This window comes from Monodon monoceros, unplaced genomic scaffold, assembly GCF_005190385.1.
Source record: "Monodon monoceros isolate NGI ecotype Baffin Bay Population unplaced genomic scaffold, NGI_Narwhal_1 Super_Scaffold_19, whole genome shotgun sequence".
Taxonomy (NCBI): domain Eukaryota; kingdom Metazoa; phylum Chordata; class Mammalia; order Artiodactyla; family Monodontidae; genus Monodon; species Monodon monoceros.
This window is the reverse complement of record NW_021703775.1, coordinates 22,864,411-22,882,602: the sequence shown is the minus strand read 5'-3', so window position 1 is coordinate 22,882,602 and position 18,192 is coordinate 22,864,411. Positions and strand designations below refer to the sequence as shown.

General features: G+C 35.0%; 1 protein-coding gene across 3 annotated transcripts in view; it reads right to left on the bottom strand.

The window, feature by feature from the left end:
• Positions 1-6,079: 6,079 nt before the first annotated feature.
• Positions 6,080-18,192, bottom strand: part of LRRTM4 (leucine rich repeat transmembrane neuronal 4) — an 855,380-nt gene continuing 843,267 nt past the window's right edge. For 2 of the 3 annotated variants that reach the window (XM_029232211.1, XM_029232209.1), the window contains one exon: positions 6,080-7,289. In XM_029232211.1, coding sequence (XP_029088044.1) covers positions 7,068-7,289 — 222 coding nt within the window. In that variant the 3' untranslated portion in view covers positions 6,080-7,067. The remainder of the gene's footprint in view (positions 7,290-18,192) is intronic. The other variant, XM_029232210.1, reaches the window with a different exon arrangement.

Here is an 18,192-nt window from a genome sequence, read left to right as displayed (position 1 = left end):
GACCTTATTAATATCTATATTAATACTTCATGTGGCCAAAACAAAGTAGACCTATATTATCCATAAATATATTTAGAGTTCCTACTCACTCAGAACCCCAAATAAACTGCATTCCCCTCAAGAATTCTTCTTCTAGAATAAACTGGCTCTTTCCCGTATATAAATAAATAAAGTGATTCAGTTGAATCATTCTAGTAGTTATCCTGAAGCTGATGTTTTGCTTGGTTTGGTTTGGTTTGGTTTCCTGTCTGCTATCAACTGAACTGCATTCCCACCAAATTTATATGTTGAAGTCCTAATCCCCCCAGTGAGACTGTATTTGGAGATGGGGTCTATAAGGAGGTAATTAGGTTTAAATGAGATAATGAGGGTGGAGCCCTGATCTGATAGGATTAATGTATTTGTAAGAGGAGACACTAAACAGTACATTCTCTCTGCTGTGTGTGCAATATCAAGAAGGTGGCTGTCTGCAAGCCAGGAAGACAGCTCTCACCCAAAAGCAAATCATGCTGGAGTCTTGATGTTGGGCTCTTCAGCCTTCAGAACCATGAGAAAATAAATTTTTGTTTAAGCCAAACAGTTTATGGTATTTTGTTATGGCAGCCTGAGCAGAGTAATCCATTGCCTGATTAATCCACACATTAGTCATCCTCCATCAGATTTCCTCCATTATCTAAAATCAAGTGAGTGTCCTGCTAAAGGGGTAGAGCAAAACTCAATAATTTTGATAATATGAATATTTTGGACTCCAGGGAATACTCATCATATAGTTCTTTCATCATGTCCATTAGGGTAGCTTTTATAATGTGTACAAAATCTGAACTCATGTCTGATCTCCTTTTAATGCATTTTTATTCTTATATTATTTTCAAAAGCAAACAATAATGAGCATAAGAAATCTAAAATCCTTTTTAACACTGCAATTAATTCCTTGGATCTGCTAAGGAAATGACTTAGATAAGATGAACAAAGGCCCATGTTTGGTCCTCTCACTTCCCCTTCTACCAGCAATCTTATTTCTTGTCTGAGGGTAAACTCTAGCCCAGAAAACACAGATGAATAAATGACATCACCTGAGGCTAGTGACTGATCAGGATCTTGTCAACTCAGATAATAAAGTCTTCCCAAATTACTGTGTGCTTTTCTTGATTTATTATGATTTTCCAATGCCTTACACAGCAGAAACAATGGGCCTAATCTCCAACAAGGGAAGAGGAATGTCATATATGGAGAGATCTATTAATATTTTCCATTCATGATACCAGGTTCTTATCATATTCATTCTCATTTAATCCAGATGAATTTGACATTTGCTCTGTTACTAGAGAGATTAAAATATATTGTGTTTTTAATTTAAATAAAAGCCTCACTGAATCTCAGAAGTAAAGAGTACATTATGTTATTTGTAAATGTGGAAATAGCTATTGCAAATGTACATGCTTTCCTTGATGAGCAAAGTAAGAGCATTCTTTAAATCAACATTTACAAACTCAGTTCTATAGAACATTAGTTTTGAAGGGTTTTGTTAGGTAGTAAATTAAAGAAGGATATTGTGTTGGGACACATCTATTGTAGAAAACCCAGGGTTAAACCAAGTTAAATGGGTTTCTTGACCACAATATTTCTGATATCTTTAAATGTTATAAGGCCTTGTGAATTTCCAAAGGGAGCATGTCATATGCAACATTTTATGAATTTAATTTGAACATAGGAACCTCTTTTGTTGTTGTGGTTGTTGCTGATGTTTATTTTTTGTTTCTTTGCTTTTATAGAAAGCATCTTCTGTTAGTGTTACACAGCACATTATAGAACATGCTCTGTACAGAAAGGTATAGGCCTCTCATGTTACGTGATTGCATAATGTTTCCACTTAAGTCAATTCTTATTTTAAAGATTCATTTAACATTAAATTCTAAGTAAATATGAAATATAAAGTTTGAGTCCTCACACAGTCATCAGCCTACAGGGATATAAATATCTATGCTGGTTTTCAAAATGTTGTCCTCATACCAGCAGCACTGGCATCACCTACTAGGAATGAATATTATCAGACCTCATCCCAGACTTAATGCATCAGACATGCTGAGGGTGAGGCCCACCAATCTGTTTTAAAAAGCCTTTCAGGTAATTGTCATACATACAACATTTGAGAACCTGAGAACCACTGATTTTGCATATTATAATCTAAACAGTGACTCAGACGTTAATCGAGTAGAATGGGCAGTTTTTTTGAAACTGGATTGTACCCCGGCTGTAGTACAAGCTCAACAATAGTAGACAGGGAATTGAGTAACTAGCTAGCAAGTCATCATTTCAAGAGGATAGAGCACCTGACCAAGAGGTACTACAAACAGAAGTAAAGGCTGTAGCAGGGCACATTGGATGTTTGAGCAACTGAGGTCATTTAGAAATCAGCAAAGCAGGTTTGGTAACAAATGACTGGGATTCATAGGCAGAAATCAGGTGCCTAGTAATATGGGCAAGAAAAAGACATTGTTCAACCTTGGAGGAACCTGGATCCTAGAGATGTATCAAGGCAGGAGGAACTCAGAACTCCAGGGAACAAAACAGAAGGCAGGAACAAAACAGAAGGCAGTTACAGAATTTTGTTATAGGAACAATGCCGAGGTCCTGACACTACATGCATGCACTTGGACTAAGTAAAATTAAAACTTACTTTCAATGATAGATAACTTGAGTTTCTGAACTTAGACTGGTGATGCTGGTTATGTTCTTCTGATTTAAAGGCAATTCAAGGTTATATAATATGCAGTATGGCAAATATGCCTTTATGAGATGCCATGAGGCTTTAGAAATTAGAGAGGTGCAGAGATGAGGAGCTTGACAAGGATCTAGGCTGGTCATTGCCGTGAAAGTCTTGGAAGCATCAGCTAAATAATCAATTACTAACACTGTGTGGCTGTCATGGGCCTGTAGAACAGAATGAATTTGCTTCTCTTTGCTTCTCTTCACTGTTTGATTATCTGTAATACTTTAATAGCTTCATCCAATGAATACTCCTGCTTTCAGTGCTTCATTAAGCAAGGATATATGCTATGGATTGCACAAATTTCAATATTCTGTTTATTATTCTTGTAGATGTCTCCTTGCTGATATAACACTGATACTGAATTCCAGGTGTGGTTTGACTAGTAAAGCTTAGATTCAAGCAATAACACTCTCTATTTTGGACATCTCTATGACTTGTTTTCTTTGGTGGTCTTGTTGCAATTCACATGTATTGATTGCTCAAAAAACACAAGGGTTTACAGATTGGGATACTACATTTTCTCTCTTTTCTCAGTTTCATGACATGGATCACTTTGTAGTGTAGATCTACCACAAGTTCACTCAAGCTACTGGCAAAAGTGTGGCATGAAGGCCAATGGCAGGTGACAGGGGCATCCTCCTAGAGGTCTCCTTCCCCTCACACTGTCTTATTATTGAGTGAAATTATTTGAAATATTATGACTTAGTCTACTTTTAATTTTCAAAGTACTTGGGTTTTTGGCATTCTGCAAATGATGACTCATCATTTACATCTTTAGTTTCAGAAGGTCATATATGAAATATTTTGAGAAGAGCTACAATAGAATGAAAATTTTAATTTGATGAAAAAAAAATATATATATACAATATTTATACTTTCTGATTTTAGATATTTCTTTATTGCATAATATAATAAATAAAAGCAAACTCAGCATTACTAAGAATATTTATGAAAAATGTAATCAGAATGTTTGAATACTTGACCATTCCAGTCTGTATGTATCACATTCATAATTCCATTTAGGCATGGTTTTCATGTCCTTGCTCTATAAATACTCCATGATACTCCTCAACCTGCATAGCTTTCAGAGGTTCAATAAATGTTATAGTATAAAATCAAATTACTAATCAGGATGGTATTGAAATAAAGCATAATTTATTTTAGGGCTCTTTAACATTTTAACCTGAAAAATAAGTAAAATCAAAATAATTCCTGACTTTTAGAAGACAGTAAAAAAACCCCTTATGTTAGCTATAAGTAGAGAAAAAAAATCAAAACGTCTCTAGAGGTGTGATATATTTCTTCCACTGTATGCTAGGAAAATACTAAGTGTGTCGTTTGACTCATTGAATGGCACCTTTTAGTGGGGCCACAATTCCAAATTTAAAACTCTCTTCCATGTTGAGGGAGAAGGGGGAATCTAGGGCAATCAGTTTGCATAGCACTTGAATGAACCAGAAATGGTGATGAAAGTGACCTGAGAGGACAAGTTTGCACGATATCATTATTGAGGATTCCAGAAAATAATTTAGTCTGAATGGTGACTAACAGAAACCTTGCATCCTCCTTGTTTACACCAGGCTTTCAGCACAGATATGACTGACTTTTGTGTTTAAAGGATGAATAATCTAATATTTGGTTCTTAAGTAATCTGCTGAAATATCACTAATTTTTTCAAGAAGCTGTTTTCTCTAAAATTCTACTTGATCTCTCATAGAATATCAAGCTTGAATTTTTCAATTAAGAACTTTTCTAAGCCTACTTAAGCAAAGATGATTTTTAGGTTTTTTTGGTTTGTTGGGTTGGTTGGCTGGTTTGTTCTTCTGTTTAATCATCAATAGAGTTCTAAAGCTCAGTATAACTTGTTCTGGCATATGTAAATGATAGTTAAAAAAATATTTGAAAGTTTTCCTATTCAGAGGGTATAGCATTGTCATAATGTTGTCTGTTTTGTTAGCAGTTCAGTATTCCACATTAGACTTGAGGAAACAGTTGGTCAAATATGGCAGTTTTAAATAACATGAAGAATATTATCAATTTAGAACTCTCTTTTGTTTACAAGAAACAGAAATAAATAAACAGAATAAATTGTTGATTTAAGCCAAATTTGGTCAAGATTTTTCAGGTATGACCTCTAGTAAATCACCTCAGGCAGGGGTGGGGTGGCAGATGGGATATATGGGTGATGTTGGATAAATGGAGAAGGTTGGAAGCGTTAAGAGAATCCTTGTAATTTGGGCAGGCGCTCCAAAATGTTCTGCTACAAATCTGTTAAATAATTATTAAATTAAAAAATCAAAATGCCAAAGAACTATCTTTAATTTTTAAGCTCATAGTCAATTCATTCTACTTGAATAGTTAGGAAACATGGCCAGATATAATATAATCCAAATTTATAAATGTAAACAGGAAGGTTACAAGAATCTGAGAAAAACAGCCTGTGTTCCAATGTGAAAAACTTCCTTTGATTTAATTTTCTTTAATATGACATAATTTTTTAATCAATTAAGATAGAATTTAACTTCATATCTAATTTAAAATCATAGTAAGAATGACTTTGAGAAAAAAAATTCTTATACTCTATGCTTGCTTACTTTGATGTGAAAGTAATTGACAAAGCTCTTTTATTATTATTTTAGAAGAATTTGGAATTAAATGGATGCCAGCTATCTATTTAGTTCTTCAGAAAACCCACTAGTACCACCACATACTAGCACCATTTAGAATGCAAAATCTCACTTAATAAAGGATGACAGAGACTATATAGTTTCAATTTGTTTTAAAAATATCAAATCAGCCCAGTGGTTAGATCAGGATAACATCCATAGTGAATCAGAGAATTGATGAGATATAGCATCACAGAACCAAGGAAATCAAGTAAAAATGGTTCAACTGATGTGTGCATAGATATTTCCTTTGTTAAAAAAAATGGGTGATCACTATGCTTTTTTCAGATTAGTAATCAATTTCCACACAGTTCTTGCTCTCCTAGAAGATCATTCAACCTCTAACCCTTTCAAGGACACTTACTTTTTTCTCATATTGTTATTTAATTCTATTTGAGTTACATCATGTCTCCAGAAGTAATTATGAATCCAGTTAGTGCATAAGATATCTCATACTTCTGTTTTTCAGGACTACCTTACCTGAGGGTGGAACATACAGAAGGCACTTAATAGATACCAACATATTCTTCTTAAATTACTCTGATATAGACTAGAAAGATTCTATAATATAGAGACAAAGCACTCAACATTAGGTGGGCTGTGGTGTACCAACTGCAAAATAATATGTTTACTTTTCCAACATTTTTTTCTTTTATTGATAAAAATTACACAAAAGTTAATTGATAATTTAAAAACCAAGGTTACACATTATCTTGTGTTTAGAAATTTGTAGCTTGGCAGTTTCATTCATTGACCACATGGCCTTTGTTCTTCCTATACCCCTAGTCCAGGTGAGAATATTTCGGATTGTCTTCTCATTTGGAGATCTTCACATGTCTTTTTATTCACTTCTCACATAGTGAAAGCTCACAGTGAGGACTGCCAGTAGGAAAAAAAAAAAAATCAAAACTCACTTTGTATACAATGTGCCTTGAAGGATCATTTGCCTAGATTTTGATTCCAGTGGCTTTGTCAAACTTTGTGGTCAACTTTATTTCTTTGTCGTCTGTGGTACACCAAATCTTCTTTTGGTACAACATAAGTTTGAACACTCATGTTGAGAATTGGAAACAGAATTGCTTGACCAGGAAAAAAATAAAATAAAACAAACCAAACATGAACAAATGACATTTTTAAAAGAAAAATGAAATGAAAGCAATTTTAATAATCTGTTACACACACCTAACAAGGAAAACTGTATTGTTTCCCCAACTTCCCACCCACACCTGGTTTGAAGCTCCCCCCCACCCCACCCCCCACCCCCTGTGGTTCTCCAGCCCAGGAACCATGCAGTGTAGAAAAAGCAAAATATACAAACAAACCTATAGGTAGCTAAGGTGAAATCTATTTTTATAAGAACTTGACACTTTTACTATTTACATCCAGGAACATTTCTGTTTGTATGTTTTAAAGCAAAGAGAATTCTGTAGTTCTCCTGGTTATGCTGCAGGTGCATCCACTGCCCTCCTTAAGCAGTTTTTCGTTTGTTTGTTTCCTTTCGTCTATGTCATAAATGTCTTAGGAACGATGAGCGAGCTGGGTTGCGTGATTTGGACACCCATTCTCCTTTAAAATGAAGTCCCTCCTTCCCCGCGTCGAGTTCCCCAGTGAGGAGTTAGTTGCCTTTAAAGTTAGTTTGTTATTCTCTCAAGGTAAATGGCTGGGGCTGCAGACCTGGCTATGGTGGCGATGAAGTTGTGGTCGGGCCCGAGCTCCAGGCTGGGAGGTTCGTCCGGCTCGAGAGACATTGCTTCGTAGCCCTTGTTGACATGGAGTGGCTGGTGAGCCTGGCAGTACCTGATCACTGGCTGGTCGTAGCTATAATATGGCAAGGGCTTCACGTGGTGTAGGATCTGGTTATGAGAAAGAAAGATACTTATTATAAAAATGCTTTGGATGAGAAGATGACACTCATAGGATTGTATTTTGTTCTCTTTCATGGTGTTTTAAGTCATCAATTGCTGATCCAACTATTAATAAACATTAAACAAAATAACGCTTGTTAGTATGTAACTCGGTATTGTTTTGTCCATTATATATCATTTTATGTACAAAGCGTATATATACCTTGTATATGAAATCATATATGAAGACTTTTCAGTGTGTGTCCTATCATCTGTCCATCCAACATTTATCATCTATCAACATAGCAGAAAGTTAGAAACAACCTAAATTCCCATCAAAATTTAACATAATTAGGTTATGTTAAACAATTTTAACATATATTATGTACATGTACATTTGAATGCAGATAATACAAAGATTGGGGAATATCAACCTGTGTAATACGGTAAGACATGATATTAAGTTAAAAACTTAAGTTGTAAAGAATGTAGAGTAGGATCCATTTTGTGTGAATAAAACTGTGAACATATAGATAGATTTTTTTACTTTCAAAAATATCTTTATAAATCATTGAAATCTTTATTGTGGGCATATATAAATTTTATTTAACTTTTTTTTAAATTACAGTTTCTCACAGATTATTACTAACAATTCTATAATTTCTGAACAAAAGTACTCTAGAATCATGAAAGTGGGCACATCTTTGCATTCATAATAGTAATGTTGTTGATTTTAAGCTAATAAGCTAAAATGTGTCTAATGTTAGAATAATAAACCTGAATAATGGTCTATAGAAATATCTTTAATAGGAAATGCTGAAAATGTTAAAATTATAGTAATTTTCATTCTCTGTACAGCTTTTAATTATACCACAAATTTCTGATAAAGAAAAATGTCTCAAAACTAGAAAAAGGAAAATGATGATTGCTTAATTCTTGCTTTCATGCTACAGCATTTCTCATAACTCACTAGATCCAATATGACTCTTGATAACAGTCCACAAATGATAAAATGGCAAACCCTTCACTGTCCTGTAAGGTTAGAGGTAGGGGTGACGTAAACCATTGTCTCTTGGCTCCAGCCCCAGTTCTGTAGTTGGCTTTATGATTCTGGGCAGGGGCTTTGCGTACCACATTTCTGTTTGACCTGCTGCTCCCTGTTAGATTTTGCCAGTGGGGTCCACTGGAGGGAGATGGCAGGACTAGAGAAGATAGAAGGACTGCTCCTATGGTGGGCTTCCTCCCTGCTTTTTCCTGCTCCAGATATTTACCCCAACAACACTTCTTCATTCTGGCTGCAGCAGTACCCTTCCATAACAGCAGGTGATTCTGGTTTGTAATCTTTTCAACATTTGCATTTCCAACATTTGATCTCATCATGTCCCCCACAGAGACTCTAGCACCAGGGAAATATGAGGTTCATTTCCACAAAGCTCTTCCTCCAAGTGTTTGATTTTTAATGATGAAGATTTAACATCTTCCTTTAGTTCCTTAATTCTATAGGTGGTAAGAGTGGCAGTATTTCCTGAAGTTGCTGTCTATGTTATACTATGACACTGTCTTTTAGCCTTTGCATGAACTTAGCAAAAATTCTGTATTTACTTAGCACTACTTTATAAAATTCTTTGTGAAAATCCCTGATAGGTTGTCTGTCTCCTGACTCGACTATATCTGGCTCTTTCTGTAGGTTAAACTGCAGAAATTGATAAGTTGTTAACTGTGGCTTAATTGTTCTGTAGGAAGTTAACTAGTCATATCTCACTTAGCAACCTTATTTTCAGAATTCATTCCTCCAATTACTATATAAATACCTTAAATGCTCTTTAAACTAGGTCTTGTGTTTTCATCCTGATATCCTCATTAATGTGTTGAATAAAATTTTGACACAAATTCACTGTATGTTTGTATGAGAAATATGTTTTTAACACCTCTATACTTATTAAGATAAAAGTCACCTCCTCACATTTTTAAAGATATAGATCAAAGCAATGTTTTCTATGGCAAATCACAACTCATTAGTGAGTTATTAAATCAATTCAGTGAATCCAGATAAACATTTAAAAAATAGAATTAGAATAGAAAGTATCAGAGTATGTCATATGAGTAAAGGTAAGTTGTTTCATAAAAGTTTTGTTTCACATTTGTGTGTACATATGAGTATGTGTCTACTGAATCATACTGTGATTTTTTTTAAAAATTGGGAATCACAATAAAAGATGATTTTTAAAAATAATCAGAAAACATATTCAGATTACAGATTATAGTATGATTAGCAATAGCCTGAATAAATTTCCATCCTGCTTTAAATTATTCTTTTTTTCCTAACTCATAATTCACTGTTTTTCTCAATGAATGAGAAAATTAAACTAATATATATTGCTTTGTTTCTATGATGGGGCACATTTACTTCTAATTAAAAGCAAACACTATTTTCAGCAAGTCTTTTAAGAAATATTGAGGAAGAGTTAACTTCTTTATATTTTGATATAACCTGAATATACAATTCCATTCTCAAAAAAATCTGAAAGAAATACATACTAGGTCAAAGTTGGGATTTATACAGATATTTTTTAGACATTAGACATTAATTTCTCTGCTCATAGTGGAAGCAAGGAACAAATTATAAGACAACATGGCCAAATTTCCAAAAATAAAGTTAGGTCTTCCCCAAATCAATAGATTTTTTTGTTTTTTTTTCTTCTTCTTACTCATATAGGCCTGTTTGTCAGCAACTTCTATTTTAGGAAACCTCATTGGATTTTGAAGTGTGTTGGATAGGTTGAGATATCTGTGATTGGTGTCATGGGTCACCAAAACTCTGAAAAAGAGTAGAAATCATATCATATTATTCTGACATTTCAGCAGGAAGAATTTTATGAAGAAGACCTCCTTGGGCTTCCCTGGTGGCGCAGTGGTTGAGGGCCCACCTGCCAATGCAGGGGTCGCAGTTTCAAGCCCTGATCCGGGATGATCCCACGTGTCGCAGAGCAGCTGGGCCCGTGTACCACAGCTGCTGAGCCTGCGCTCTGGAGCACATGAGCCTCAGCTGCTGAGCCCGCGTGCTACAACTGCTGAAGCCTGCACGCCTGGAGCCCGTGCTCTGCAACAAGGGAGACCACCGTGGTGAGAGGCCCACGCACCGCGGTGAGGAGTGGCCTCTGCTCGCCGCAGCTGGAGGGGGCCCATGAGCAGCAACGAAGACCCAACACAGCCAAAAATAAATAAATAAAATAAATAAACATTTAAAAAAAAAAAAAGAAGACCTCCTTACGAGTTACATAGTCCACTCTTACTTTTGCTGCTGTTGTTGATAGGTGAAATAGTATTACTTGAAAATATAAAAAAACTTTCACCAAATCATTTCCAATGACAGCAACATTCACTGGGTATAGAACATTTTTTGCACACTTTCATTTAGAGGAATGACTCATTATCTTCAAATTAACCAAATACCAAAAGACATCAAAATAAACATTAAGCATGGATTGTGATTTTGTTCACCATCTTGTATCCTCAGGTATAGTCTTTCTCCAGTCATTGCAGTGAGAAGACACTTGAATCTACAAACATGTATGATCAGAGAATGTGAGAATAAGACAGGGTCTTAAAGACCCTTCTGAAAACCAGGTTAATCTACGGATGAAAACCATTAGCTCATTTGTGAACATGGTTGAATTTCCAGTATAAAATAAAATCCCTAAAGTTGAACTATAATAGGAAAGAGCAATCCCATATCTAAGATACTGTGGTATTTGTCTTCAAACGTGTCAAGGGACTTCCATTAATTTCAGATGCTTAGGTTTACATATTGCATCACTTCTGAACTCAGAAAATTCATTTTGCTGTTACAGTTGTACCAGTTTATTTTTATGTCAATGAACAAGGGCTTCTGCCATATTCTTTATTGTTTTTGAGACAAGCTTAAAACCTCTAGCAGGGTGAAAAATATTGTAAAGCTATCCTGCACAGAAGCCCGATAGCAAGACTTCAAAAGCCAAGTGAATTGGCAAGCTCTGAAAGAGTATCTGCGATGTTTGCTCCTTTACATTTAAAGTCTATTCTGTAGGCACTGTGTAATCAGCTCACTTTGTGGTTTCTGAGGAACTGTGAGACTGAGGTTTTGTACTTCATAATAATAATGTACAGTACATTAACCACCCGGGTCCCTGTGTGTATCGTTGTTTCCAGCAGTCAAAACAAAGTATGCTTAAATTCCTCTTAATGTGTATTTGGTATTTTTGTAAATGTGTTCATAGAGCTTTTCCAAATGGTCCCTGTGTTCCATCAGCTCTCTGATGGACTTCACTCTGTAGCACAGCACAACAACGTTGCTTAAATACGGCCTCATTCACATGCTTGACTGCTCATTGACTGCCTTGGAAGGTGCACTTTATTTACGGATACTGGGTGTGGTATGTGGAATGAAGGGAACTCATTGGGGGAAATATTCTAAAATTCTGTTTGTTTCTCTCAAGAATATGAATATTTCAACTCAATTGCATTTAAACTTTTATAGAGAAATATAAACTTCTATAGAGACATATTTCATAACTAAATTTGAGGTAGGTTACAAAGGGGAGGAAACATCATTATCACTAAGTATAAGTCTCTTTAATTATCCCAAGTTTCCTGTGAATCCACTGAAAGAGGGGACAATAATGATACCTCCTTTACCTCTATAAATTTCAGATAACTCTGAAAGTACTCCCTGGTTCTCAAGAAAGAAGAATATACTGAAAAGGCATATTCTTACCCAAATTTTACTCAACTTTGATACTGTCTTTCCTGGAAACTGTGCCCTGTCTTTTGTTTCTATTCAGAGAGATGCAAGGACATGAAGGGTCACAGAGTAGCTCATTAACAGGGGCTTTCATTCCTACTTTGTGCATTCAGAAGCTTAACATCTTTAGTCTGTGTGACGGTTTTCTAAAAACATTATTTACCTTTTGCCTAGAATATGTTTTTCTTCAAACATACTGAAGGGAATATAAAAGGACACACTTGTCTCAATTACAGTGGCCCATAGTGTTAGATATTCAAAGAGGGAAGAGGAAAAGGGGATATTTTTAAATCTTTGGAGAAAGAGCAAAATTATAGAGGGATATGTGGCATTTCAAAAGTCTGAAAATTGCTTCAAATCCCAGAGTTTTACATCCATAATAATTATATTTAAAGTGAGAAATGAATGTCTCTAGATAGTGAATGTGAGAGCAATGTGGACTCTTGATATATGTGATCATGAAAGGCTTTTGAAGTTCAGTTTTGTTTTGAACATAAAATTCCAATATCATTACCCTCTTTTCTCAAAGGTATTAGCATTAGTTATAAGTAGTTTAATAGCCTGATCATTCTAAAATTACTATGCACTATCATTAGTTTTATTTATTAACTTTTCATGAACATTGTTCACATTTCAGTATGAGTTCTTTCAATTGAAGTCATAAAAAGTTGATTTTCAATTTCCTAAATGACATTTGGTCTCTAATTTTTAGAATGAAAGTGTAGTGCCTAACTACTCAGACCATCTAAAAAGTACTATCCTACAAATCTGAATGAGGAATTAAATATAGTTGAGTAGCCCAATGAAGATGGACACTTGGTTTATTAGAAAAAAATTGAAAAATGAAGGGCAATAGCTAAATGAATATATAACTTAGCCTTTATTCTTCTTACTATATTAGTATTAGACAAGAATGGACAAGGAATAAGAAAATGTAAATAAGTTTGGGTACAGGTGTTTTGCAGGATTTTGATACAAGCCAATAAAACCTCAACTCATTTAAGTTAGTTAGGTAAAATGGAGACAATTGACGCATAGACACAAGAAATGATTTAACAGCAACACTGAAGGAAGTTCAAGGTTACCACTAGGTCTCAGGAACAACTGAAACTAGGAACACAAATGTTACCAGGGTCCTCTCAGTCAACCATGCCTTATAATCTCTGCAAGTTATCTTCATGTCCTATCAGTTTCTCCTACATGACTACGACAGCTCCAAAGCTGTACATGTTCCAGACATAGTAGATTCCATAAATGACCACAGTTCTTAGTAGCTCCTTTCATCAAGAAATTAGAGCCTATTTCTCTTTGCCTTTAATACTGGCTGTCCTTGTAACTTTCTTTGGGAAATAGAAAAGTGGCAGCAACACTGTTTGGGTTGCAAGGCATTTAGGATCCTGGCCAGGCTCACCACCACCATGAGAACAAGCCCAGGTTAGACTACTGAAGGATGGAAGGCTTGTGGAGCAACTGGGGCATCTTAGACTAGCTAGCACCCCCTACAGCCCAGAGAAGCTCATCACAGGCACATAAGCCAAAGAGCAAAAATCCCAGAGGAGGTTATGAGCATCTGACTGAGCTGTAAAATTAATAGTTCCTACAAACCTGATTCCATCCTTCATGTCTCAATTGAGAGAATTAACAATTACCTTTTCATAAATTTTACCTTCTTGGGTTTTGAATATCTAAAGACATTTATAATATAAAAGAAAAGAGACACGATAAGTAATGAACCAAAATAGTTTTATCAAATGACGTTTTTAATCCCATTCTACAATGAAACATTCTTATTCATTTTTTTTAAATACAAGCTTGCTTCTTCATTAGAAAACACTGTTTATCTAAGCATTTAGTTTCTTCTAATTAAAAAGTAAAATTTTAATATCACATGACATTAAAAAAATAGAGATGTTTGTGTGTTTTTCTATCATCATATCAAAGACTCTTAGAAATTCCTGCAAGATAGGAGAATGGATCAAAAGAAAACTTTACTAGCATATAATTCAGTGCAACTGGAGGAAAGCTAGTTTGGGCTGGGGAAAGGTCCTTTGCAAAACTATGAGACACTCACCAGCTTTGAGTGTCCAGGACAGTAAGGAAGGAAGAAAACTCAGGATTTTGAACAATTCCTTGGCCAGGAGTAAAACCAGGGAGAGATGCAAAAAGAGAAAAAGCCGTCACTCCCAGATTCACAGTGTGGGATGTGAAGTCAAGCAAGGGTGTGCCTGAACCAGAAAATCCACCTTCTATTTTAGAAAATGGTGAGTTTTTCAAGTGACAAAAGTGAAACAAAACTCTGCCTGCTGTTTTATTTCTTGTTGTTTAGCTGCCTTCACCAATAGCTCCTCTCTCTCTCTGTGACCTACAAACTTCAACTAATTCACTAATTAATCAAAATCTATACACACACACAAAGACCTTCCTCCCTAAGCAGTAACTATAACAGTGAAGAATCTCCAGAAACAAGAAAGATTGAAGAACTCAAGAGAAGATGATAAATCAAAGGATTAAAGGGCAAGATTTGCTAAAAATGAATAAAAATAAAAATAATTTTAAATGCATTCTTACTGAACTTCATCATCTAGACACTGATTAGGTATGTAGTAAGTATTCACATATTGATTGAATGAAAGAACAATAAAAATCTTATCTTTCCGCTACTTTGTTTTAAAGATTAAAATAAGTCATAAATGTGAAAAATGTAAAATAATCTATTAATATTTGTTAACTACACTCAAATGTATGACCTTTGTTTTAGAAAAACTTTAAAGGAAAAAAATGATAATGTTGCAAATTAATAACTGCCGCACTTCCATTTTGTTTACAGGCTAAAGTGTGTACAGCAACTCTGGCACATAAACTGCACAATGCTAGACACACTGCATGTTGACTTTTTATATTGACTGGACTCTTTGGACCATTTCAAACTTAAGTTCTGACAAAATTTACATGGTAGCATTTGTTTATCTTGTTCTGGTCTTATTAAAGGTGGGAATGTGTACTATTTGTGCACTCATGGTTGTCCAAATTTTAACTTGTAAGTCAGTGCTGGGAAAACAGAACAGAACATCTACTTATATCTTTATTGCTCTCCTACCAGGATGCCATGTTTGTGAGGTGTCCAGAGAGTTGATTAAGTTAATGAATGAGTACTAGCCATTCTTTGAAGTTCACTTTGACTTCATTAACAGGGAAATTTATTACATTAGCAGCACTCCCAGCATTCAGTGAGGTTTTGGACTAATGAGCTGGGTTAATTAGCTAATATTAACATCTAAAGTCTTTCCTCCTGTAGCTCTGGCCCCTGAATTTGAAAAAGTAAGGTCTCCCCAATAGTGCAATGAAAATGAACATACTATTTAAGTGAAATCTATATAAATTTGCTTCCAAAACACTTAAGTAAAAAATAGAGACAATAAAATATCAAAACCCACATTTTCCCCCTAAAAAATATATGGAAGTTTCAACAATATACAATGATGTGCAAAAGACAAGTATTTTCTATAACACAACTTGAATCTGAATCTACTTCCCAAAATTTGAAAACAAAACTATACAAAAGAAAACAAACAAAAAGAAAAACAAAACTTATCAGCTCATGAAACACATTCAATTTAAGATTTACTTTGTAATCCTTTCTCAGAAATTTGGAAAAGGAAATAAATAAAAGGCAGCAGGAATGCCAATACTAGGAAGGTGCAAGCAACAGGCATTAGAGCCATTTTCCTTCCAAGTTCACTTTCAGTTTCTCCACACTGTTCAGAGTAGCTTATTTCTAGTTTCCATATGAAATTTTGTAGTATGTATTTTGTATAGTTTTTTTGTTAAATCATTAATAGTGTCTGTAACTTGCTTTATACAAGAGTGTATCTCATCCAAACATGACCTGTTCTGTATTTGAAGATATACTCACTTTGTGATCCTCCCAAATAACCAATACAAATAGTGCAGTGAGTATTCAGTAAAAGCTAGAATATGTTTAAAAATGTAAAGATAAAATAAAATGAAATTCACAAATAAGGAAGGTGATTGAATTTCTTGCAGTCATGTATCTTTTCAGACCAGAATTGCATATCACAGGGTAAAAGGTTAGAACCAAATGACAAAAGCAGAAGGAAGAAAACCCCAGAAGAACATACACATACTTGATAGAATGAGATGAGCAACCTGAGATGAGTAAGAGAGTTTAAATAGAACTTCTTGGGGGACTGGCTGATCCTCATGAAAAAGAAGCATGGTGATGTATGTTTACTTACAAAAATCGGAGAAGCCCATTTAGAAAACACAAAGTTTTTATTCTGGTTGAATTTTAGACTAGCACAGGAGAGTGATGCACAAGTCATACTGGTCTCATATTTTTTAATAAAATGTGTTAAGACCGAGATTAATGCCTGGATCTCTGCCATGGAGTACTTTTGAGGAATAATTACATAAAAAGTAAATTTGCTATTATAGTTCATTTATTTATGTATTCATTCATTTACATGAAAATTACTTGTCACAGAAGTTGGCAAACATTTTCTGTGAAAGGCCAGTAGTAAGTAAGGCTTGTAACCCATATAGTCTCTGTCGTAAATAGTCAACTCTGCCATGATAGCATGAGAGTACATAGGCTTTGACAAAATGTAAATGAGTGACCATGGCTCTATTTCAATAAAATTGATTTATGAACATTGAAATGTGAATTTGATATAGTTTTCAGGTGTCACAAAACATTTCTACTCTTCTGTTTTTTTCAACCATTAAAAAAGTAAAAGCTATTCAGGTAGTGATCAATTTACTGTATACTACGCATTGCAGTAAGTATCTGCAAGGTATCTGAAGAAGAATAAAATAAGGGTATTTTACTCAAGGAGCTTATTCAGAACTGATAGAATGAGGCAAACCCAATTCCACTTCCCTGTGTTTTATATTGAATAACCCAAATCAAGAAAGCAGAGGGAGAAAAGTGTCCCAGCCAGCGGGCATTGCAGGTTTCCTTGTGAAGATCCAGGTCTTCCACTTAACAGCAAAGCTCTCAGCTGATCCAGGCAAAGAGCTGGACTCACACAACCTTGGTACTTAGAAGTCAGACTTAAACCTCCAGGTGGGAGTTCTGAAGTCACCATTCAAGTCATTTAGAGCAAACATGCTCGGGAAGAATAAACGCCCAATAACCCTTTAGTGAAGACCTTAAGCAACACTCTTAAGGCAGTGAACATGCACCTAGGTGTATGATGGTTTATAATGCAAAGCCCAAAAGAACTTTGGTGATTTTGTAAAAGAGGTTAGGTTCACAAGTCATCTAATTATAAATAGGTTTTTGTTTTGTTTTGCTTTGTGAGAAAGTTAAAAAGCCTTTTTAATTTCTCAATCTCACCAAGCCTTTGTCCATATCTGGGTCTTTGTACTCACCATACCCTTTGCCTGGGATATTCTTCTTCCAACTCTTTTCAGTGAAATTATGCTAATCTCTTGAGGCACAGTTTAAACGTCATGTTTCTAGAGGGACCTTCTCCAATCACTTTGTCTAAAGTGCCATCCCATCCCTATTCACATACGTAAGCCATACCTTGTTTCAATTCCCTGTTGTTGTTGTTTTTTTCCCGTCACAGCATTTATCAAAATGTTAAATATCCATGATTATATTTTGTTTCTGTACTGTACTGTTTTCCCCCAATGCTGTCAGAGAGCTTTTCTGATTCGTTTGATGCTTTCTGCTAGAATATTCCAATAAATATATGGTAAAAGAATGTATGAATTTATGAGAAGTATTAGTTAGAGAATTGGGTTTTATTTGGAAGAGGTTTGTCTCAGAAACGGTGAACTCCTCCCTTTCCTTTCTCTTTTTCCACTGTCTGTCATCCATTCTCAGCTTTGAATATAAAAGAGATGTAGGATAACACACAAACATTTCTCTCTACAAAAATTTGTATGCCTGACATTGTGCTGAGACCTAAAGGTATGAGAATGACTACAGGTATCCATGATCTTAAGGAATCTATAGCCTAATATGGAAGACAAATGTGAGCAGATTTACAATGTAACATCACTTGTGGTAAAATGCAATACTGGAGGTGTATGAACAATGACAAGGAAGGAAAGAAGAAAGAATAAGATGCTTATCAAGTGGTTCCTGATTCAAAGAACAAA